We start from the raw sequence: 25,987 nt of genomic DNA on the forward strand, positions 1-25,987 counted from the left end.
TGATAATTCTCATATGTATATGTGGCAAATTTTCTTAATACTTATCCACTAAAAACAACTAAAATGAGCATATGTAAAAACTGGTGAAATCCAAATTAAATTCTCTAATTTACTTAATACCATTGTACAAATGTCAACTTCTCCATTTTCAGGTGCTGTGGTTATATAAGATGTCATCATTGGGGAAAGCAGGGTGTAGTAAGGCGAAGCTCTGTGTACTATCCTGGCAACTTCTTGTTCTTGCAAATCTTAAAAAGTTAAAAAGTCAGAGCCCATGAGATGGCCTTATAACAAAACAAAATCAGTTCTTTCTTTGTAGTTTATTTATTTAATCTCCTTTATTCTATTTTTATGGTGTGATAATGGTTTGCTTTGTAGGATAAATGTCTTTTTTTAAACACGTTGGTGAATATAGCTAACTAAATTGTATTTCATATATCACTCAAAATAATTTTTCAGATATAGTAAATTTTGTAACATGTTATCAGACACATGTCCCATCCACTTGTAATTCACTATGGGGTTCGGGGAGTTTAACAGATGCTATTAAATTTATATATAATGCCAAATATGATTTAGTCATGTTTATGTAATTTTTGAATACAGCTTTAGGACATATGATACTATTTTAATTTGTAAATGAAAATATCATATGTTTTAAAAGGATAGTCATTGTGTTAAAAATTTGATCTAAGAGGACTGGATTCACTTTGATAAGTATTGTGCTAAGTATGGAAAGTAAAAGGAAAATTTGTTGATTCATTACACACTATTCTTTTATGAATTATATGTAGTGGTTTTTAAATGATCACTGTCTTTGGGTATTTTTTGCCTATTTTTCAGCTGGAATTGATTTTGTGGCAATTATTGCCTTACTATAATTACCTAACATAAATAAAATCAGATAAAGATTTATTTAGTATTCGGACTATACTTGATAAAGGAATTTTCCATTTCTACAAAAACAAGTGGAAAAGTCCATATTTAGAAAAAGTATTAGGAGTGCAATAGTTTGGCAAGGGATATTTCCATTGCTATTATTCAAGTTTCTACAAATATTTCATTTGCAGATAACTCATGTCGAGCCAAAGTAATTCAATTTATTTATAAGAAAAGCAAAACATGAATCAATTTCATTTAAGAAAATGGAGTTATTTGAGAACTGATTAAAGAGCAATAAATTGTTTATCAGTTGCTAATATTGATTGATCTTCATTTTTTAAATTAAACTTTTTTGAAATAATTACAGATTAGCATGCAGTTATAAAAAAATAATACAGAGAGATCCTGTATACCCATACCTGGTTTCCTATAACATATTACAGAACTATAGTACAATATCACAAGTAGGATATTAACATTAACAATATTGACATTGATACAGTCAAGGCATAGGACATTTCCATTAACACAGGTGTCTCTCATATTATCCTAACATAGCTACTCACTCATTCCCAATTCTGCCCCTTCATTAGCTCCTGGCAACCATTAACCTGTTCTCAATATTTATAATTTTGTTATTTTAAGAATGTTATATAAATGGAATCATATAGTAAGTAATCTTTGGAGATTGGCTCTTTTCATTCAGCAGAATTCTTTAGAGATTCAGTTTGCTGCATGTATAATTAGTTGGTTCCTTTTATTCATTTTTATTTCATGATATGAATATATCACAATTTATTCAACCATTTACCTTTTGAAAGACATGTGAGTTGTTTCCAGTATTTGGCTATGATAAATACAGTTTTGTAAGCATTGTATTAATGTGAATATAAGCTTTCATTTCTCTGAGATAAATGCCTAAGAGCCTAGTTGCTGAGTTGTATGATAGGCAAATGTTTAGTTTTATAAGAAATTGGCATCCTTTTTAGCAGAGTAGCTGTACCATTTTACAAAGGAGTCAACTTTCAAGAGGAAGAGAGAAAAGAGGGATAAGGCGGGGGAATAGGAGAGCAGAGAAGGAGAGAGTTTGAGAGAGGAGGGGGAGAGCAGATTTATAAAAAGTTTTTAAAGCTGAGATCTGACAGCATGTAAGGCTCTGGTCCAGATGTGGCATCCTGCCTTGGCTGTTTGGTCATATGAAAAAATTAAAATCCTCTTTATGCTTAGGCTAGTTGCAGTTAAATTATTACCTTTGCAACCAAAGCGTCCTTTTTCTGAGTCTGTTGATCCTGTGAAGCCGGAACTCTGACCATGGACACCTACCTTGCCTTACATCTTTTAACCTCAAAATGGAGACCAAAAAACATGTTTCCATCAGTTTCAGTGAAAGTATTTCCAGGGAAGGACTCTGAGCATATGCTTGCTTGAGACAACATGCTCAACCTGGACAAATCCAGTGGCCAGGAGAAGGTGCCACTGTATTTTGTGTATAGTGTTCACTGATGTACTCCTAGTGTCTAGAAGACCTCCTGGCACATGGTAGATGCTCCATAAATAATGACTAAATGAATGACAATCGCTGGAGAAGAATGGTATTAGTGGGAGATTGAAGAATTTGGCCTCCAAGGTCTAACTTTAATGTTCACTGATCCTATAATAGAGTGATAGACTAGGAAATTAATAACACAATTTTTTAAAATGTAACTTTCTATCCAATAGTTACTATGTTGATGGGTTTAATTTTATTTTGAGTCTTCCATATTCCATAAGCTTTTAGAGATATTGTATAAACTTACTTCATTAAATGTTTTTTTCTCATTTTGCAAGCCTCAGTGTGACTCTGTTTTGAGGCAAATCAATGTAAATACTTGAGCAGATGCTGTTACCTACTGTTGATTGTCATGACAGAACAGACGCTTGAAGGATGAACAGACTTGGCACATACGGAACCTACTGAAGGAGCTGAGTGAAGAGAAGTTGGAGGAATTACCAGTTGTAACAAGAGAAGATGTTGAAGAAGCAATGAAGGAAAAATGGAAGTTTGAAAGAGACCAGGAAGAAAACTTAAAAGGTGACTTAGGAACTTGGAAAATTATAAAGCTGCATCAAATTATTTCTTGAATGTGTTAATGCTTTTGTCTCCTAATATGTTCAAAATGCCACGAACATGTTTCAGATGAGATCATTAACACCACAAGCACACACACGTGTGGGTAAATGGACAGGCGAGGGAAATAACAAGTGGGCAGAGCTACTGAAGCCAAGTGAGGAGGAGGAGGAAGGGCACTGATCAAAAACAAAGACAGAAGGAAACCACCTGGGTCTTGACACTAGATAACATCCTGTTAGCTACCACCCTGAGGTCCTCACAGTGGGGATTTGTTCTTTCTTGGGGAAATTCTCTTGCTTGGCAGTTTCTTTGACTTCAACTTCAGTTCAGACTGGGGAACAAGGTGAATATTACCATAAAGCTTCCCCCCACACCAGTATTGCTAAAGGAGCAAACACTCCCATTTAGGTGAAGAGAGGGATTAGAGTTGACCAGGGGGAAGGTTGGCGGACATGGATAGAAATGATGCTAGGTGTAGAAGATGAAAGACCCAGGATTTCCCAGGAGGCCCAGGACCCTCTTGTCATGGGCTTAGGAAATACCGTGGTCCTGTGGGGAAGTCATACATAGCTTTGACACATGCATTAAAAAGAGATTTTCAGGGTGTCTGCGTGGCTCAGTGGGTGGAGCAATTGACTCTTGATTTCAGTTCAGGTTGTGATCTCACAGTCATGAGACTGAACCCTGAGTCAGGCTCCACACCAAGCATGGCACCTGCTTAGAATTCTCTCCTCTGCTCCTCCCTAACTTGTGCACTCACACTCTCTCAAAAAAAAAAAAAAAATGTTTTTCATTCCTTTATCCTCAACTTGCTGCTAAGATTTCCAGAACCACTTTTGCCAGGACTTCTATAAGTATCATCTTAGCTAGGAAGCTGGAAAACTTGGGAAAAGACATTGAGTGTTCTCAGGAAGCAGTACTAGAAGCTGGGAGGCAAAACAAGGACTTGCTTCCCTGAATGTGTCCCAAGTATTTCAGAGAGCCCACTTACCCAAGCACTTGACAAAGAGCAAGCACACCATCTGTAATTATTTTTGGTTTTGAATGAAATAGTTAACAACACAAAAAAACGGCCATCAGAAAACTTCATTTTTAGGGGTCTCCACAACTGTTCCCATAAGCCTGTTCTGACCCATCTTCTTATGGGCAATGATGATGTCATGAGGTGGTAGATACTGTATTTCTCAGGGCTCCTTTCCAGGAGAGTTCTGCTTATGCTTGGAAGGAGTACTTTAATAAGTCCCTTGAGGTGGAAGTGAGACCACAAAGGATACTCAGATGTGCTCATGAAACTGCCTTCGCAGGGAAATGAGCCCAGCTAGCAGAGGTGTGCCTGTTTATGGTTTGGGCTGAGTGATGGAACGTGTGTGTCATATGAGACTGGCGCCGAGCTGGGTGACCAGGCACAGAGGAGGAGTGCTGGGCATGGGAGGTGATCCAAGAAAGAAAAGAGCCCACAGGTGCCAAAGGAGAGAGAGGAAAGTGAGAGGGCAGGTGGCTCTGAAAAGGCTTTCTGATGCAGTTCTGTCAGGTACCAGGTAGTCGCTTACAGGCAAGCCAGTTTGGGGTGGCAGAATCTCAGACCCAGCCAGACCTACAGAGTTAGAATCTGCATTGTGACAGACCCTAGAGGATCCCTATGCGTAGGAAGGTTTGAGAAGGACTGAGGTAACCCCCTTTTTTTTCCAACTTAGGACTCTTTAGTCTCAAGGATAAAAATTTAACCCAAACTATAGCCTAAGCTTAAGAAGGATGTTAATTTTTTCATAAAATCAAACAGAAAAGGCAGATTGCTACTGACCTGGACCCACCAGAGCCTCACATGCTGTTAGAGTTCAGTTTGTTTTTTTTTTTTAATCTATCTCCTCTGCTTCTCCCTCTTTCTCCCCCCATTGTCCTCCTCCTCTACCTCTTATCCTTCTCCTCTCTCCGTCTTCCCCCTGAAAGATGGCTCCTTTAACTGAGGCTATTGTCCCCAGGAGGCTGGAACTCTGACAATAGACACTCCTCACCTTACATCCTTTTAACCTCAAAATGGAGACAAAAGAGACATGTTTTCCACCAGTTTCAGTAGAAGGACTCTGAGCATGTGCCTTGCTTGAGACACATGCTCACCCCTGGACAAATCCTTATGTCCAAGAGAAGGGACCACTGTAATTGGCCTACTGATTTGACAAGGGGTAGGAGAAGGGAAGGGAGATAGGTTCTGGGAAAGTATAACAATAGCCGCTACATCCACCTCTTTTCCAGAATCTTCAGTGACATTAACCAGCCTTCCCCTCAAAGGCTGAATGTGGCCCAGGGCTGAGATAGCAGCAATCTTTTTTTTTTTTTTTTCAATATATGAAGTTTATTGTCAAATTGGTTTCCATACAACACCCAGTGCTCATCCCAAAAGGTGCCCTCCTCAATACCCATCACCCACTCTCCCCTCCCTCCCACCCCCCATCAACCCTCAGTTTGTTCTCAGTTTTTAAGAGTCTCTTATGCTTTGGCTCTCTTCCACTCTAACCTCTTTTTTTTTTTTTTTCCTTCCCCTCCCCCGTGGGTTTCTGTTAAGTTTCTCAGGATCCACATAAGAGTGAACACATATGGTATCTGTCTTTCTCTGTATGGCTTATTTCACTTAGCATCACACTCTCCAGTTCCATCCACGTTGCTACAAAAGGCCATGTTTCATTCTTTCTCATTGCCACGTAGTACTCCATTGTGTATATAAACCACAATTTCTTTATCCATTCATCAGTTGATGGACATTTAGGCTCTTTCCATAATTTGGCTATTGTTGAGAGTGCTGGAGATAGCAGCAATCTAACCAAATAAGAGGACAGATCATTGGATAGGTTATAACAGTATTAATTGTTTAATGGCAACAAGTGCCATTTATTAAGGGATTTAAAAATATCTTATTTACATATTTGGAAAAAGACATGTCTGGAGTCCTTCTGGCCCTCTGTACTGAAGAATATCCCTCTGGCCTGAATGGAGTGTCTCAGTCATTCCATAAACATTTATTGAGCACCAACTAATGCCAGACTCTGTGCCAAGTGCTGGATTTACACATATGAATAAGATGTGGTCTTGCCTTCAGGGAGCTCTCAAACCAGATGGTGTGTGGCATTGAGACAAATAGCCATTCACTTCACCGTACCTTGTTCTTTGCATGCTTCCATTTCCAAAATATTTAGAAGCATGAGACCCCGCCTAAAGATTGAGTAACATATCACGTTTAGCAAGTGCATCAGGGTGAACTAAAAGTTTATACAGTTGAGATCGCTCAACTGCACATACTGTCCTAGTGAATTTATCTTTCACTCTGAAGGCCTTAGTAAGTGGGGGCAGGAGAAGACATGGTATCATTTGGTACGATATGGTATCATTTCACACAGGGAAGCCCAAACAATGAACTTTAGATAATGGAATCAGCCAACTTACTTACAAAAATGGTTGCCAAGGACAGCACAAGGATACAAGTTGAGGTCACTTTGCCCAGAGGCATAATGGTCAGAAAAATCACAATTTATTAATAAAAAGTATATGCAACATAATCTTGTACAAAAAAGGACTCTTATCAAGCTATCATGGGAATAATTTAAGCTTATGGGTTCCTAGGCATATAGGTTGTCTATTATAGCTGTCAGTCACGGCCTAAAACCACACATCTACTTTATAATTGGAAGTTTAATTTTACTTAGATTATGAATTATGAGGGATAAACAACAGTTCTAATAGTTCAGATTTCCTTTAATTGGAGTTAAAAGCTTGTATTTATGAATTAACAGCATTGTAGTATCAGACCTTAACTTCATAAAATCTGATTGCAACATATAATGGTTGCAAGAACAAAAGAAATGACATGGTATCTTTATTTTCTTTCAACAGATATGCACATGCAAATAAATAATGCTGAGAAACTATTTCTTGAGAAACTCAGTGAGAAGGAATACTGGGAAGAGTACAAGAACGCAGGGAGTGAACAACATGCTAAACTCATTATCTCCTTACAAAATGATATCAATACAGTTAAAGAGAATACAGAGAAAATGTCAGGTCAGTTGAGACAAAGCTAGTTTAAATTCAGTAGAAAATCTTCGGAGAGCAGCCCTGTGGTAGAAGGAAAAAAACGCACACTCCCTGAATCATTCTTTAATCTCTGCTATCAGCACAAGTAGCTATGAACCTAAGGCTGAAGGTGGAAAGAGAAGGTGAAGAAACTCTCCCAGGACTACCAGTGAAACTGAGAAGGATGGAGGGGTGGGTGCCGGGGCAGTGGATAATCCCTGAGACCAGATGTCTTAGAGAAAGAAGCTTCGTTCAGTGGATGGTGTCTGTATGCTCCCACACGTAGGTCTGGGGTAATTCTATTGGGGTGGAGGCAGGGGGGTCCTGGGACAGGGTTACATTAGAAAAGAAATTTACCTGAGACAAGCTTAAAACAGCTTAACCAAGCTATAAAACCAGAATCATTGTAGAGAAATGCCCAAGTAAATGCTAGGTTATGGTCAGAAAGAACTGAAGAACAAACATCAGATGGGAAATGGGAAGAACAAAAATGAGAAGGTATGGAGAAGGATGGCATCAGGCGAGATGAAACCTACCAGGACTAAATCTGGGAACCATGAGGCTACATGTCTGTCCCTGTGGCTAGCATAGTGGCTTAAAAAAACAAAAACAAAAAATCAGAGGCCCAGAGACAGAAAATTCATGGGATAAAATAAATGGAGTAATCTGATGACCCAGAAGACCACTGTGGCTGGATGACAATTCTGAACCCAGCTGGTGATGGTGCCCTATGTTGGGGAGGTGTTCCTGTGGCATAATTTCCATCCCCACCTCTGAGGCCCTCTTGGGATGTTCCACATCTAGACCAATTTTTCTGTAAAGTTCTCAGCTCAGGGCTTCTGCACCACAATGGTAGTGTAAATTTGGCCCAAATCAGACTGGACTTGGAGTTCTAATCTGTCAAAAGGTTCTCCTCCTCAGAAGAAAAGTAGAACATAAAAGGGACACCTTCCTACCCCTGTATATCCCCCAGTCACTCAGATACTCTCTGTAGATGAAACCACAATTACCAATTTCTCATATAGCCTCCATCAGAAATATTTTATATCAAAATATACAAAGCATGCTACAAATACAATATATGAACATTCTTATAGATCAGTACATATTAGGATGTCTTCATTCTTCCAGTGGCTACTTTGTTTTGTTCTGTTACAATTTTTTTTTTTTTTTTACCAGTCCCCTACTCACAAGCATTTAGGCTATTTCCTGTATTTTACTATTACAAATAATGCTGCAAAGAATATTCTTATATTTATATAGTTTCATTTTTGGGTATCTCTAGAGAGGAATGGCTGGCCCAAAGAGCCCGTTTATTGATTTATTTTTTATTTTGATAGGGATGGCTCTCTGTAGATCTTGTACCAAGTTTATTTCCCCCATATGGATGAAGATGCCTATGTTCCCACATCTTCAACAGCAGGGATGTTAGCTAACTTTTTTTGTTCTTTGTCAGTCTTAAAAGTAGAAAATGGTATCTTCTTGTGGTTTTAATTTCCACTTCTCTTATTATAAGTGATAGTGAGTATCTTTCATAAGGTCAGGATATGTATTGAATTTCCTTTTCTGTGAATCATCTGTTTGTATCCCTTGCCCATTTTTCTACTGTGTGATGGAGCTCTTTACCTTTTAAGGAAATTAGCTCTTTAACTGTGATATAAAGTACAAATATCTTCCTTATTTGTCACTGGTTTTCTGTTTGTGGGGTATATTATGAAGACATTTTGTAGTTTTGGAGTGCCCAAGTTCGGTTTTTATTTTAAGATATCTGAGATCATAAATAGTCTAATATTTCTTCTATTAGCCATATTTATGGCTTCATTTTAATATTTAAATCTTTGGGTTTTTTGTGTGTGTCTATGAGGTGGGAAACCAACTTTATGTTTTGCCAGATGTTTTTCCAGTTGTCCTAACATCACTTCTCAGATAATTCATTTTAACCTTACTGATTTGAAATGCTGATTTTATCATACTTTAATTTCCCATGTGTATTTGGGTCTCTCTTTATCTTTCTATTCTGTTCCATTGATCTATGTATTTGTGTACCAGTATCATACTTTTAAAATAGTTATTGTTCTGACATGTTTAAAATTTTTTAAGTTTTTTCCCCAACATTTCTTTTTTTTTATATATTTTTTTAAATTTTTTTTCAACGTTTTTATTTTATTTTTGGAACAGAGAGAGACAGAGCATGAACGGGGGAGGGGCAGAGAGAGAGGGAGACACAGAATCAGAAACAGGCTCCAGTCTCCGAGCCATCAGCCCAGAGCCTGACGCGGGGCTCGAACTCACGGACCGCAAGATCGTGACCTGGCTGAAGTCGGACGCTTAACCGACTGCGCCACCCAGGCGCCCCTCTTTATTTTATATTTTTAAATTAGGAAGAGTCATCTTCTCAGATAAACTTATTATGTTGATCAGAAATTTGGATGATTTCTTTCGGTTGAAAATTGTCATGCTGTTGAATCCAACTTTGGGATGATGGTAATGACATTTATACATTGAATAACTTCCTGGTTGAACCTTGGTCTGTAACCAACTTTAGGTGTCATGGGAAGTAGTTGTTGTGGGCTTGTTTTACTTGTCATTGAATTTAGGCATTTCTCCCAACCACGCAGTTAGCAGCAGCAACTCTGCCTGGGGGCTATTAAAATATTGGGGCCATTAACTGGACAATGAATATGAGCAGAACACTTGCATCTATTTTTCCGGAGCCTTACTATTATAGTGCCCTTTTTCTCCCCCACTGCCTCTCTTTTTCCACGATTTTTCTGGAATTTTTCTCCCACAACCATGATCATGGACTTTGTGTTAGTTAGACTGGGTTTACTAGCAAGGAACAGGTATTTAAGGACGGGGCAGGGGGAGTTACTGAAGGAGGATATTAAAATAAAATTCTTTAGTCTCAGTTAAACTGGAGTGGCAATATAACAGACACCACATCAGAGTAAACTGAGATACCACCATGCAAATGAGGCAGAAAACTGGTTTCATACCTTCAGCCACTGAATTCCAGTCTATAAAAGGAGTTGGATAGGTCAAACAAAGATTGTTGGAAATTAGGGGACAGTGTTTAGAAAGAGATCTTGGTGTGCTTTATGTCCTACATTGTCCCCCAAAGGGGCAGGTGAAGGGTACTTCCTCCTTCATCTCAAATCAAGACAGAGGGTCTTCAAGGGAATTCCTCTGATTATTCAGTATGTGTCTCCTGAAGTTTGGGAGACATGGAGGTCTAGTTTATGACCCACCCCTCAGAAATCTAAGGAATAAGGGACTAACTAATCATTCTGACAGCAGAGCAAATATGAGGAGGCTGCTGTCCTGAGCTAGGGCTGTGTCTTAGTCCATTCAGGCTGGTGTAACAAAGTGCATTGAATGTGTGTCTTATAAACAACAGAAATGTATTTCTCATAGTCCTGGAGGCTGGAAAGTTCAAGACCAAGGTGCCAGCAAATTTGGTGTCTGGAGAAAATCCACTGCCTGGTCCATAGGCAGCCATCTTTGGTGGAAGGGGCAAGAGATTTCTCTGGAGTCTCTTTTGTAAGGGCACTAATCCCACTCACGAGGGTTCCACCCTCTTGACCTAATGACTTCCCAAAGACCCCATCTCCAAATGCCATCACACTGAAGGTTAGGTTTCAACATATGAATTTTGGGGTACACAAATATTCAGTCTGCAAGAGGCTACACTTTCAAGAATTTGTTATGGCAAAGCATGAAAGAGTTTTTCTTGTGAATATGCTATGAGGGAGGTCTAGTATGCTGTCCAGTTAGATCTTGGTGATGATGTTCCAACAGAGGAATTAGAGGCCAGCATGTAAGGGAGGAAGGAATATATTGAGAGCCAGAGGCCAAAGGAAAAGTTGTTAGCCAGCCATTAAGGACAGTACATCCCCCACATCAAGGGAACTCAGGTGAAATAACTAGCAATGGGGAAGGTGGTCCACTGAAGAACCTATAAGAACACCTCCATGAAAAAGACATCAACCTTAAGCATCAGCTAGGACCAGAAAGTGCAACATTAACTTGAGACAGTATCTGTCAAGTGAGAGCTTTCTTGTCCCTTTCCATGCTTCCCTTCATCCCTAAGGGAAGAGGAAGCTCAAATCAGAGGATATAGTTGTGCATCTAAGCTGGAAGGAAATAGCCAGAGTTTTGAATAAAATTTAAAGTTTTGTTTATTACAAAAGACTGGATATATTAATTACCAATTGAGAACCTCTTATCATCACAAAGGAAGCAGAAAAATCAGAAATTTGCCACATATCTTGTTGAGAGAATTACTAGCTTCACAGTATGAATTTTAAAGGGAAGAGAAAAAACTGAGGTTGCTTGATGTCCCATGGTCATGTTTGTTGAATATAACACTTATAATGAGGAATACAAAGTTTGAAGATGGAAACAGAAGCCTATAGATAAGTGGTGGCTATAGGGATGGCTCCTCTCTACATTTATCTCTCACGGACTGTCTCCTTCAGATGTTCCTCTGCTTTGCTTTGCTCTGTCCTGTCCCCATTCTCTTCTTGCTTCCCAAAGACCATTTCTTGCAGTTTTCTCCATCTCCTTCCCTATAGCCTAAGACCCCTGAGATTCTGAAGAGCTGGAGTGATCACCTACCTAATCAGAGATGAGCAAAGACCTTTGTCCATGCCTCCTTGTGGGTAATGAGTCAGCCCCAGCACAAACCATTCTGTGGCCAGCTATCCAACACTGCCTTATTCAGTATGTCCCTGAGCTCTAGAAGGAAGTGGGAGGAAGCACCTAGAGCTTCTTCCCTGAACTTTAGCTGGGAAATGTTGGGATAGTGGGTATAGGAAACATGGTCACTAATGTATCCAGGACAAGGCTCTGACTCTCAATAAAAGGATGAAGCCCAGCAATACAGAAAGCGTGGGGTTATTAAGAGTCATTAGATATCAGAGCCACAGAGCATTTTTACTTTTGCCCTTCACCAGACATACAGGACAGGAATCTCTAAAATTTCTTTGTACGTTAATAGTGAGTTAAAAGATTAGGGTTCAAATACATTTACAAAAAAGTAGCATTACTTCTTTGAACATTAATTTCTTCATCTGTAAAATGGGAGTCCCCTGGTGATCTTCAAGAGAGCGTACAAGAGGGGCCACCACCACAGGAGGGTGGGTGGTCAGTAGGGTGAAGTTGTGTGACACCGACACGTGTGAAAAGTGGACAACAGACCCCCAGAGAGCTGTGGAGGAGCAAACCAACTCAGAGCAGATACAACAGGGAAGGTAGAACAATGCAAAGCCAGCTTCAGCCAGGGGGGGCTTTGAGATCGGCTTCTGAGAAGTGGCCACAGAGACAGGAATCTGAGCAGTCCAGAGTTTAAAGGCACAAAGCCATAGTCGCCCATGCTCAAACTTTTATGAGGAGACATTTATATACTCATAGCTTCTTTGGCTGTATTCGCAAATGTGTGGTTAATAACTATTTCTCAAAATATCTTGTGAATCACAAAAGAGAGCAATGAGACTTTTACATGCTCCCTTGTGCTTGTGACTCTGCTTTTAAGAAGATAAAAAGTCCACTGAATTCTATATGGAACTTGGAACAGAGCTGGATATTTTTGTTGCTGTTTTAGTGTTAATATGGCAATAGAAAGAGGTATAGCTTCAGTCAGAGCATATCTGATCATCTGTTTTTTATGATTTATAGCAAAGAATTAATATTTAATGTTATCAAGCTCCCAGTTTTACGGTTTCTTTCAGATGCTAGGAATGAAAAATCCACTATAACTAAACTCCTGATCCATAACAACTTTTAGATTGCTTGTTGTGTTTTGTTGGGTAGAAATTTCAAATAAATATCCAGCCTCAGTCTAGTGGACTAGGTACTGAATTGAAAACAATTTCTATCAGAGATGAGATTGGAATGATTAAAATATTCAAGTGATTACCCCGGATGAGTAAGAAAAATACAGGCTATATAGATGAGTACATGTGCATTGGAATAACAAAGAGTTTCATTTTCTTATTCTCCAGATGTCAAGTTAGACTAGTCCCCAAAACGCAACTCTTGTGTTTGTTAACTGCTGTCTCAGTCAGACACTCCTGTTCCAATTCTGTTAGAGGCAGAAACTGACCTGCCCCCTTTCTGGCCACTGGGCAACCTGGGAGAGCCCCCCCTTCTCGCCCTCCCCTTCCCACCACAGTCACAACTGAAGGCCATCATTTGCTGCTGCCCTACCTGGTGGTGAAGCCTCAGATCACTGCCCACCAAAGACTTGCACATTTAATTTTCTTCAACATATTCTTCATTATCTGTTGTGTCCCAGAGACTGCAGGAGAAGAAAGGTATGGAAGAGGAATTTTTACTCTGGTCCCCTTTCCAGAACCTCAGCTCCAACCTACTAAAAGACCAGATCTGCAGATCTCCTTCCCTGTAGCCTAAGACCCCTGAGAGTTCTGCTTTGACAGACTTGCTCTGGGGAGAAAATGTTCCCTTTGACACAGTGTCCTAAATGGCAGTTAGGTTCCACAGCACCACTCCTAAAAAAGTATTGTTTAGTTACAGAATAAGTTAAATGGGTTTCTGTGGACCAGTACAGAAATCTAGCAAATACTTATCCTTCAGATGTTATAAATAAAATACAACTAATAGCAACTTATAACATAGATGCTATCATCAGGTACAACTAACTTTGATTATTCTCAGATTTGTGTAGTGTGGTTCCCTCCTGTTGCACATTGCTGACTACCTCACCTCATTCAGTCTTTACCTCCTCAAAACTTTCTCTGAAATGGAGAATTTTAGTTCTGCTTCATCACACATATCACCACCCAAAATATTATTTATTTGGTTGGTTACTTACGGTCAGGCTTCCGTACTGGAATGTACCTGTCATAAAGGCAGGTGATTTCTTTCTTATTCAGCAGTGTTCCCAGCGCCTTAAGTAGTGTCCTGCACATCAGAACACATTGCTGCTGGTTTGTTGAATAGAAGATTAACAAACTGGACTCATTATGCACCTTTCTTCCTCTCCACTCTCTACAGAGACCTTAATGTCACTACTTCACTTTCCTTAAACAGAAGTGTTGATATGATCGCTAAGCATCTTTCAAGGCCTAAGATTTTATGATCGTTTGCTCTCTCCTTTCTGACTATGACACAAGAACCTTTGGAAAGAATAAAGAATCCTGCATTTCTTCATATCTCTCCTCCTTTCTTGCTCTGAGCCCAACTCAGAACCAGGGGCTGACTTCCACAGCCCCTCCACACCTCTCCCCTCTTCTGGCTCTGTCTTTCCTGCCCACGGAGACACATGCCTAGAATACTGGAAATTTAGTTAGATGAAGTCAGAAGTACAGGATGTTTCTTGTGCAGATAATCAGATCTTCTTTATGTTTCCATTGTGCAGTCAGAAGTGTGTGATATGAAAGGTAGATGGCTGCACACATACTAAAGTATTGGGAATTCTCCCTTTGGAGAGACAATTCTTTGAAAATACAAATATTCTTGGAAGAGATATCATCTTAAACCAATTCACTTTAAGGTGTTAGTAAATTATTGGAGCATTTCTTCTAATTGAAGGTACTAGATGCTTCAGTAAAAATGTACCCTGAAAATTCAGGGGGGAAAAATATGTAGAAAGGAGGGGGGAAGATCATGGAAGATAACATTTATGAACACCATAGTTTTACCTAGGATTAGTCTTTTTTTAATTTTTTTAATATTTATTCATTTTTTGAGAGAGAGAGAATGAGAGAGACAGAGCGCAGTGGGGGAGGGTCAGACAGAAAGGGAGACGCAGAATCTGAAGCAGGCCACAGGCTCTGAGCTGTCAGCACAGAGCCTGACATGGGGCTCTAACTCACGGACAGCAAAGTCATGACCTGAGCCAAAGCTGGACACTTAACCAACAGAGCCACCCAAGCACCCCTTTCCTAGGATTAATCTTGTTGAGACTTCTAATTTTCTTTTTAAAGAACACTATAAAGTCACTCTGGAAGATGCTAGAAAGAGAATAATCAGAGAAACTTTGTTGCAACTGGATCAAAAGAAGGAATGGGCCATGCAGGTATATTTCAATTTTCTTAAAAACAAAAGTTCTTCCCCTATTTTTTTCCCATGGTATATAACAATGATTAAGATCTTGAGTACTAAAGTTACTTTAGTTTAAATCACAGCTGTACCACTTACTGGGAATGTAAACTAAATTTGTTACTTGACTTTTCTGGGCTTCACTTTCCTAATTTATATATATACATAAAAAGATTGGCAATGATATTTACCTTTAAAGAATAGTATGAGGATTAAATGAGATTTTTTTTTTTTAATTTTAGAGTAGGGGGAAGGCGGGGGGGAGGAATCTTTTTTTATATATATATTTGTTCATTTTTTGAGAGAAAGCATGCCCATGAACGTGAGTGAGTGAGTGAGGGAGGGGTTGGGGAGGGGACAGAGAATCTGAAGTGGACTCTGCACTGATAGCTGGGAGCCCCATGTGGATCATGATCTGAGCCAAAGTTGGATGCTTAACTGACTGAGCCACCCAGGCACTGAGAGAGAGAGAGAGAGAGAGAGAGAGAGAGAGAGAGAGAGAGGGAGAATCTAAAGCAGGCTCCATGCTTAGTGTAGAGCCAGGCATGGAGCCTGGCACAGCACTCGATTCTACTATCCTGGGATCATTGACCTGAGCCAAAATCAAGTCAGATGCTCAACTCACTGAGCCACCCAGATTGAGCCAGCCGGGTGCCCCTAAATGAGATGATTTAAGTAGCATAGTGACTCATAAAAAATAAAAAAATAAAAAAGAGCTCAGTAAATTGTTACTCAGTTATTTTTAAGTAATAATGACTACAACAAATTATCAAATAAAAGTTTTGGATGTGTTATAGAATGAAATATGATTTGTCTAAAAAGTACTTTCATATATATCCAAACCTAAGAAAGTACTCCACATTGCTAGAGGTTTAAAGATTTGGGACATAAAAAAATGTTTGAGATATGGTTTCCAATATTATATGTTTTCTAATCCTTTTGTTTTTCACAAAATATCTGAATCTTTTCTTTTCACTGTTCTTCCCCTGTCCCCAGACTACCTTCTCAGTTAGTGAGGTCCCCACTGGGATTGTCTCTTCATCAAGAATATCTCTTCTTCAGAATCATAAGCATTGGTCTTCTCTAAAGTTCCTCATTGAATTTCAGTTGCTTTGGTTTGTTGCTTACGTGTTAGTTTAGTTGTTCTTTCAGTTACCATCCCATTGCATGATTTTTACAGATTTATGCAAATATAGAGGATTATGGAGAACTTGCCAATAGTTTACTGCCCATAAAATTCAGCCCCTTTGTGACAGAATATGACTTAATGGTGAAATCAACATTAAAATGATCTGAACATAGTTAAGATGATTAAAAATGCATCTGTAAATCAAATATCTTTCAAATATACATATTCAATATATAATGAAGACTGTTCCAGATACTGTTCTGAGCCTTTTATATTTATGTCTCTCAATAATCCTATAAGGCAGGGACTTGCTAATGAGAAGGCTGAAGCACAGAGAAATTTTGTGACTTTCCCAGAGCAAGTGGCAGAATCGAGAGATTCAATTTAAGGTGTCTTCTTCAGATCACTGCTCTTAATCGTTACACTATACATTTTCTTTTCTCTACATAATTCACACACATGAATGAAATTTCCCCATTTTTATCTGGCTGTTTTAGCATACATTTAACTTCTGATAATCCACTGTTGTACAACCTCAGCTGCAATGTTGGAGTCACCTGAGAAATTGGTTAACTCAGTCAGTGCCTGGGTCCTGTGCACAGAGATGCTCATGTAATTGACCTACAATGTTGCATTGGCTTCTGGATTTTTCAAACTGTCCAGGAGATTCTATCGTATGGCCAAAGTTGAAAACTTCTCCTCCATTTTTGGTAAATGAAGCCATTAGCCATCTAACTTCAGTTATGAGCTATGTCCTGCTTTTGTTCAAATGAAATTCTGTGTTCCAGGAAACCTTAGAATTATCAGTTGTAGCTGGAGTATAAAAGTTCCTAGTTCCTGGGGAATACAGGTCCACTCTTAGTTTAATTAGTGTGATTTAAATTAAAAAATTATTGCAAATCTTCCAACACTAAAGACTTAGATAAGTTTATTCTTAACATAGTTTTAAATTATTCCTGTGAATGCTTATGATCTATAGGAGTTTTCCTAATTTCTCTTCTTTAGGTTGTGCCCCTCGGTCACTGAATATGGAATTTATAACATGGTATCCATATAAAAGTACCTCACAGATAAATACAATCTTTCATCCACTATAAAGTTTGAGTGAAACTATAAATATACAAGTAATTGAAAATGAATTTACATTTTGTGAACCTACTGACAAAGTAATACTTTTCCTGTTTTCTTCATCTAAAATAACTTTCTCAGGAGACTGTCTAGCTACAGCCTGCTACCCTGAAACTATTTGCTATTAAGTTTGTAAATATATATATTGTTATTACTGACATACAGAAATATCTCAAATTAAAAAGGTAGTAATAGAATCTATTCATGCTTTTTGCTATATGTTGGATTACGACTGTGACCATAAACTTGAAGAATAGTTGATCACTGCAGTTCAGCCACCTTAATTATGGAGCAGATCACTTCTTTTTTTTTTTAACATTTATTTTTGAGAGAGAGAGAGAGAGAGAGACAGTGCGAATGGGGGAGAGGCAGAGAGAGAGGGAGACACGGAATCCGAAGCAGGTTCCAGGCTCTGAGCTGTCAGCACAGAGCCGGATGCAGGGCTTGAACCCACAAACCTCAAGATCATGACCTGAGCCAAAGCCGGATGCCCAGCAGACTGAGCCACCTAGGCATCCCATAGGAGCAGATTACTTAATGATTGATTTCACCATGGCAATCAGGTTCATTCACAATAGAAGCCAAATTGAATGGATAACTGCTATTGAGTTCTCTAAATCACCTGTATTAGGCAGTGCAAATCAGCAAAAATAATACAATAGGAGAATAAAGAACAACTGAAGCAAAAGTTCTTAGGTATGTTTCCAAAGTAATTGCAAAACATAAGTTAAAATGAATGATCAGCTAAGTTGATGTTGAACCACCATGTTACAATTCTTCCTTAATACAGAAACTTTCTTTTAGAATGCCATAAGGTTCATTGACAAAGGCAGCTACCGAGAGATCCGGGAGAATGACTGGCTAAAAAGAGAGGTGAGTGGAATTTTAAAAGCAATTTCTTCTTTCTCATTTTTTTGAACTGAAAATGACTTTCATTTATGAGCTAAAGGCATGGGAAAAACACAGATTTGTGGCTAGCTGAGGTAAAATAAAATTCAAGTGGAATCCTAATCTTATTATAAGCTGTTACTCAATGAGTACCATCAACAATTTCATTAATAATCAGAAGTCATTTTTTGACATCATAATTAATGCAATATACTCAAATGTTTGAAGTTTCTCATGCCCTAAATTGATCTGGTCTTTCTCAAGACGCTACTTCCTTCTGGGTGGTGGGAGGAAGGCTAAAGGATCATTCTAACCTCATTCTCTGCTGTTTTTAATTGCCCCTTTGGGATGACGTGGTCTCCTTTACATAAAGGTTCAGTTGTTTGAATTTCCTTACTTCCCCCTGCACTTCTGGAAGATGGACCCTGTTGTATAAGAAGGTGGGGTTACATGCCCTCTTGTGGGGCGTATTATTTTTTTTTTTCAACGTTTATTTATTTTTGCGACAGAGAGAGACAGAGCATGAACGGGGGAGGGGCAGAGAGAGAGGGAGACACAGAATCGGAAACAGGCTCCAGGCTCTGAGCCATCAGCCCAGAGCCTGACGCGGGGCTCGAACTCCGGGACCGCGAGATCGTGACCTGGCTGAAGTCGGACGCTTAACCGACTGCGCCACCCAGGCGCCCCATGTGGGGCGTATTATTAAAGAGGGTTCAGATCTATGGGATTTCCTTTGGACCTTTGCTCCCTCTGCCTTTCATCTGTAGAGGACTTGCATCTGTCTCCTCCCTGCACTAGTGACTTCTGAATGGACTGCTCTAGCCTTTTGGACATTGTGTTGCAGCCAACACCAAAGCCACAATTACAGCCATTTGCCAATGATCAAGATGCCCCTTCCCACTGCAATCTCTATATCCTATCTTAGCTTGGTCCTTAGACTGTCTTCTGGAAAGCATGCAGAAACCAGTGGACCCAGCATGCTGCCTTAGACTCAACTATCTACTTGTCTCCCTATACCAGTGCTACAATATTGCTCTTGCTGAATGTGATCATGTGAGGACTTATAGACCTTCTTTGTTATGAGGCACTGTCCTGTTTTCCTTACATTGTACATACTAGTCCCTCTGCCTTATCTCCTTACCTTCTCACCCTCCTCTGCCTGGAAAACTCTGACTCTTTCTTTAGACACAGACCTTGATGACTAATTTCTTTCTGAATCATTTTGCATTTCCCCCAGAAAGTCTTGAGTACTTTTTCCTCAGTGCTCTCTTGTTTCATTGTAACTCTTGCTAAAATATGTTGAAATTGTCTGTTTATGCATCTATCTCCTCATTGCACAGAGCAGGCTATGCCTTTTCAACTACATGTCCGTGAAAACTAATACATAATCTATGTTCACTAAATAGTTATTGAATGAAAGAATGTCTATGAGTATAGATATACTCATTGGGGCAATGAATCAAGTACATGGCTTAGATCTTGGGTGAAGATGTGAGAGCATGTTATTGGATATAACAGGTAGATAATCTTTGGTCTAGATGTTACAAGGGTGCTACAGAAAATGTGCAAAACTCACTACTTTGAAATTGCCTTTACATTCAAACAAGGAGTCACCCAAACTGTGCTTAGATACCATCTATGAAAGAAAACTCAGTATCTTTTGAAAGAATTCACTTCAACTACACACAGCTCTTGTTGGCAAGTTATATGTATGCCATTCTCAAATCACTAACGTGATTTCTTCAGCATTATACCTTAGCTCTATACCTATATTTTTATTTGCCTACCAAATATTTCCACATGGATGTCCCAAAGGTACTCAACATACCTAAAGCAGAACTCATTAACTTTCTCCTTAAATTTTCACTTCTTGCATTTCCTTTTTCACCATCTGCTCAGACACTTGAAGTAAAACTGTCACTGTCACCTTCTTTTCTTTTTTCCCTGCCTCCTATTTGGCTGAACAGTATTGGTGAGACTAGGAAACAAGGAATTTAAAAATTAATGTGCTTTCTATAATATTGACAATTATCTTTAAGTTGCCTTCATAAAGTCATGGTCAATAGGAGTCCATACTACTTCCAAAATGAATCAAGAGGAATCCCCAGTTTTGAAAAATGAATATTGATTTTAAAAAACTCACAGTGAAGGGCTTAATCAGCTCAGTGTCGGACTCTTGACCTCAGCTCAGGTCTTGATCTCAGGGTCATGAGATCAAGCCCTGCTTTGGGGTCCATACTGGGTGTGAAGCCTACTTAAAAAAACAATAATAATAATAATATAATAACAAAATAAGTTAAATTAAAAAATTTAAAAACTCAAGGTGAGCTTAACAGTTAAAGAGTATTAGGGAAGAGTTTAGTTTTGATACTTTTATTGAATACAATAGTATAATCCTAATTATAATAATTTCACAATTCAAACCTTAAATCCTATAAGATGTCATAGATATTAGGTTCAGAGAAAATGATGGCAAACATTTATATTTGATAAGAAAGGCTTTTTTGGTGTTTTGAGCCTTCCTACTAAAGCCACAAATTACATTTTGTTTTGTGTTCTTCTCAGAATTCAGTAGAAATAAAAGACACAAAAAATGTCAAATCTAATTAAATCATGAACAAAAGAGCTTAGTAATAAAGGACAAATCATTTTAAGGAAATTTAGTAGATTTAATTTCTCCTTATTTCAATAAATATTTATTTTAGCATTATTAAATTTACTCCCCAAATTACTTAAAACCATCTCTGGTTATAAGTATTATCATAAGAATTGAAAATTGCCTGGAAATGGAATAATGTATGTCAATTAATTTCTTTGAGGAAGGTTTAGAATGAGTAACAAGGGGTATTTAATAATGGAACTCCTGAAAATATTTCTCCATTTAACCATCTTTCAACAATAACCAAACAGTTAGATCTGTGGGAAGGATATGAAATGTCCCCTGCATGACTTCCATTATCTGGTTTTATTTAGTATGCATATTAAGGAAATGAAGAAAAACTGAAATTTACAAATGACTTAGACTAACTCAACAAATAGAAGGCAAATAAAACTAGACAAAGAAAGGGATTCAAAGAGGTTAGTAATCAGAGTTTCAAGGGTGAGGAGGCATAAAGCTAACTGGGACCTTGCAGGGGAAAATTTCAAGAACATGCATTTAATTCAGGATCCTAGGTCTCTGACTTATAATAGTTTTAACTAAATTCTTTCTCAATTTCTTGGATATTTGAGGATGGGGAAGATGAGGAAGGAAAAGCAGTCTTCTACTTCTTCATTTTCAGTTTCTTACCCTAGAAATCTAAAGGTACTTTTCATCTCCCTAACATTTCGAAAGGCTGGAAAGGAGAGATTAATTGCTGAGAACCTTAGTTAGTATTCCAAAGGGGTACGTGATGCCACAAGACATCCTTAGCTTGAGAGGTCGGACCCCAAGGGGCCCTCATTCCAAGCTTTGGAAGAAGACCAAAAACTGTGTGTGCTGCCTCCCAAGCATGCCAAGTCCTTGGGTCAAACATTTCCAAATGTTCTATCAATTCCTTCTGTTTACAACCTCTAAATATAATTTCTTTCTCATCCTTTGACATTTGAAAATTATTAACTTTTCTTTAAGGCATTCAAGCCTGTAATTGAACTGTTTATCTCCCAACACATGAGATCCTAAAGCACCAGCCCCTTGCTTTCTAATTTAGTATTATGGACTCAAACGGTTTTGCTAAATTGTTTAAGGCAGGTAAAAAATATATGCTTTTCTTTTGAACTCCAAGCCACCAGCAATATTTGAGCTTTTTTTTTTTTAAGATTTTATCTTTAAGTAATCTCCATACCCAACATGGGGCTCGAACTCACGAGATCAAGAGTTGCAAGCCTTACCAACTGAGCCAGCCAGGCGCCCCTATTTGAGCCTTTTCTATGGTACCAGTGTTGTTTTATGTTACAAATATTTGTGTATTTGTTCACTGCATTGTAAACTTCTTTGAAGGAAGGAGCTATGCCTTATTCACTTTTGTGTCCCTCTGTCTCACACAGAATCTTGCCCATAGTAGGAATTCAAGCATGTAATACATGACTTATGTGATAGAGATAGGAATGTGGTAATATACGGAATGCTTCCCAAATCAAAAATACAATAAATATATTTAATTACAAATCAAAAATGTTAGCTATCTAAGTATTCTTGGCAACTCCTAACAAGAAATACTGAATCTAAACCCCTGAACATTTTTTGTTTCATCATATTCTTCTGAAATACTTTTTCCAGTTTATTTTCTATTATTCTTACCAGTCTATTGCTTTCTCTTTTGTACTGTTGCTTCTAATTTTGCTATCGTCCTGACCTCTTTCTGTGAGCATCTCTCAGGGCAGCACCTGTATAGCTCATACTATATGAGGCAGGGAAAAAGGTGAGTTGGGAGTTCTGTCTAGTAACATTCTGTGTATTTTTCCCGCTATCAAGCCTTCTTTAGACAAAAGTTATCAAAATACACTTCTTAAAGACTGATGGGGATTCTGTCAATAGAAGCAGCATGTTCATATTTAAGTTAGCCACATTTCTTTACTAAACGTCAAACCTGCTATGTCTGTCAATGACCTTCCATCACCTGCAAAATAAAAACTAGTGCTTTATTATGCTAAGTGAAATAAGTCAGTCAGAGAAAGACAGATATCATGTGTTTTCACTCATATGTGGAACTTGAGAAACTTAACAGAAGACCATGGGGGATGGGAAGGGGAAAAAAAAGTTACAGACAGGGAGGGAGGCAAACCATAAGAGACTCTTAAATACAGAGAACAAACTGAGGGTTGATGCAGGGGGTGCAGGGGAGAGGGGAAATGGGTGATAGGGATTGAGGAGGGCACTTGTTGGGATGAGCACTGGGTATTGTATGTAAGCAATGAATCACAGGAATCTACCCCCCAAATCAAGAGTACACTATATACACTGTATGTTAGCCAACTTGACAATAAATTATATTAAAAAAAAAAAGAAAAACTAGACCCGTTAGCATTATTTGGCTCTTCCCTAATTGTCCAATTTCTCTCCTACTTCTCCCCGCTTCCACTTTGTAGCTATCTACACCAAAATGATTGTGCCTAACATGTGGTTCCTTCTGCCTAGAATGTACCCTCTTTTGTTGCCTAGAGAATCCCTACTTGGCCTTCAAGATCCAGATTAGATGTCATCTCCTCTATTAATTCCCCTTTATCCCCTACACTAGACATAGGGTGAACCTCTCCCCCGTACCTGGACAGCTTCCGTTATGGTTTGATCACACTGCTCTCTGTTTTTATCACCATCTTCCCCCACTTACATGGATAAGTTAATTAGTCTTATTTTTGTTTATCTATACCTCCAGCTCATAGATAAGTCCAGTGATGTTTTTGAAGGGTGGGAAAGGACAACTCCTACCATTCACTAATAACTGCCTTGCCAAAAAAGTACTGCACATAATCTAGAAAAGAGACCCACCTATTCCTTCTTAGGAAGGACAAAACAAACCCAGTAATCAATAATACAGGATAGATCTTCCCCTTAGGCAAATGGATTTTTAAGAGTTGAATTTCTTATAAAAGACTAGATAGAAGTAAGTCAACAAGTACCAACATTCATTCTCTTCTTCTGAAAACAGATTGCAAATCACAGGAGGGAAATTGAAGAATTAGAAAATACTATTCATAAACTGGAAGAAGAAAACTTGGTGCTTATTGATCAACTATTCAACTGTAGACTTGTGGATCTCAAAATACCCAGGTGAAAGTCATTAGCATATCTAGAAAGTAGTTTGTCAATGTTTGTATCTGTAAAAAAGTTGTTATTTTTATTTATTTTTTAATGTTTATTTTATTTTTGAGAGAGAGACAGAGTGCAAGCAGGGGAGGGGCAGAGAGAGAGAGAGAGGGAGACACAGAACCTGAAGCAGGCTCCAGGCTCTGAGCTGTCAGCATAGAGCCTGCTGTGGGTCTCGAACCCATGAACCATGAGATCATGAGCTGAGCCAAAGCCATACATTTAACCAACTGAACCACCCAGGCACCCCCAAAAGTTATTATTTTTAAAAGATGATTTAATATTTGATACTCCAGCAAGATGACAATTGTTGAAAAGAAAAGAACTCACAAAACAGCCATGATGAAGGTGTAATATTATAATCGACCATTGGTACAGTGCAAACTGTGGCTTGCTTTTTCTAGCAATGCACTGTAGTCATAATAGCAAACACTTAACATGAATATCACAACTGCTGACCTTCAAAATCCTCCATGTCAGCAGGGAAGAGAGGCATAAAAATCAAAGCATACCTGTGAAGCAGAAGAAGTATGAGGTGTGGAGTTAGCACAACGAGGAAGTGATCAACTATGTGGTAACTTCCTGGAGGTCTTCTGGGCTTCTAGTTACCTTGTGGACTGTACAATTGTTTCCTTTAGTAGTTAGTGGAAGAGTCAAACTATCTTGTAAGCAGAGAAAATATTCCTGCACAAGAGAAACCAAATGTGTATTTTAGGTTCTTTTTCTTGCCTGACAAAAGAATTTTTAATACACCAGCCTTGAGGAAAATTAGGGCCCTGGAATATGGATTAAAACTCAAAGTGGTGATTATAATTTGGGCAGGTAGTCAGAAACAAGAAATAATCTAAATAGTAGCATGAGAAGGGAAAGAATCACACAAATGTAGGGTGTATATGTGTTCGATGGGAAACAAATGTCTAGGTCTAGGAATTAAAGCAGAGAAATTCAACGTGGTGGAAGGACCATGAAAAAATTTCTACCCAAATGGTTCCTGTGGCTTGTGTGGCATGGAAAAATACCATTTGTGACATAATCAGGTATTTTTTGTTTGCAAACTTCCTGATGTGTGGATACAGGTAAGTTGTGGAGGGTTTTGTTTACTGGGCTAAGTGATGGGCATCAGGATACAAGATTGGAGAAACTGGGAGATAGGGCAGTTGCGCTGCAGGCTGAAAGCTGGGCGGGGCAGGGTAGAAAAAGGGGCCCTCTGCTCCCTTCCACAATGTCCGTGTGATGCCCTGCAGAGGTAGACACCAATGCAGATGAGGCAGACAGTCAGGCCGAATGAATTGGCTGTTTCCTGGATGCTTGAATTCCCAGTCTCTTGAGCTGATGCTCTTGAGGGGTCCTCTGGGGAAGGGCCTCACTGTGCCCCATAATAAGCACACCCACTTGCCAGCTGTCTTCTGTCTGATCAGGTCTCCAGCTCCACTCTCCTGTCCCGCCTGCTGCTGCTGCCTTCTTAGCAGTCAGGTCTAATCTCCGCAGCCAGTGCTGGCTCTGTGGCTTAACAAGCACTGCTGTATCTGCCATCCACTGTCGTCTTTCCCTTAGGAAGGAGCTACCCTCCAAACAGATGACTCCACTTGCTGCTTTGATCAGCTCAGTCTGGCATATCTGATTTGGTGCTGCCATGGATGTGAATTACTAGTTACAACAAAGAGGAATTCCTTCACTGGCCAGAGAGAACTTGGCAGTGACAGGCAGGGAGAGGAGAAACTTTTAATGGAGATTCTCATTAAGTTGTTTGCTGTGTCCTATGCAATTTAACCCTATCCAGTTTAACCCCTAACCCCACAAAAATCTTCAGTAGAACTGGCAACGTTCATCAGTGCCTTGTGGGTTGATTTTCTTCATTGAGAGATATGAGTGTTTTGTCTTGCCTTAGAGTTGGGAGAGATGAATTCAAAATCTGACCAAGCAAAAAGAAACAGCATGGGCG

General features: G+C 38.9%; 1 protein-coding gene and 1 long non-coding RNA gene across 12 annotated transcripts in view; one reads left to right on the forward strand and one right to left on the reverse strand.

The window, feature by feature from the left end:
• The window catches only part of CCDC83 (coiled-coil domain containing 83), a 68,205-nt gene that overhangs the window by 35,977 nt on the left and 6,241 nt on the right, over positions 1–25,987 (forward strand). For all 11 annotated transcript variants that reach the window (XM_040489532.1, XM_040489534.1, XM_040489537.1 and 8 more), the window contains 5 exons: positions 2,791–2,953; positions 6,875–7,042; positions 15,001–15,092; positions 18,177–18,245; positions 23,888–24,009. In XM_040489532.1, coding sequence (XP_040345466.1) covers positions 2,791–2,953; positions 6,875–7,042; positions 15,001–15,092; positions 18,177–18,245; positions 23,888–24,009 — 614 coding nt within the window. The remainder of the gene's footprint in view (positions 1–2,790; positions 2,954–6,874; positions 7,043–15,000; positions 15,093–18,176; positions 18,246–23,887; positions 24,010–25,987) is intronic.
• Positions 85–25,446, reverse strand: LOC121039368 (uncharacterized). The gene is made up of 2 exons (XR_005794729.1): positions 24,558–25,446; positions 85–248 (listed from the first exon to the last, which is right to left on the reverse strand). It is a non-coding gene; the product is annotated as an uncharacterized LOC121039368 (long non-coding RNA).

The sequence above is a fragment of the Herpailurus yagouaroundi genome, unplaced genomic scaffold (genome assembly GCF_014898765.1).
Source record: "Herpailurus yagouaroundi ecotype Mexico unplaced genomic scaffold, PumYag 180, whole genome shotgun sequence".
NCBI lineage: Eukaryota > Metazoa > Chordata > Mammalia > Carnivora > Felidae > Herpailurus > Herpailurus yagouaroundi.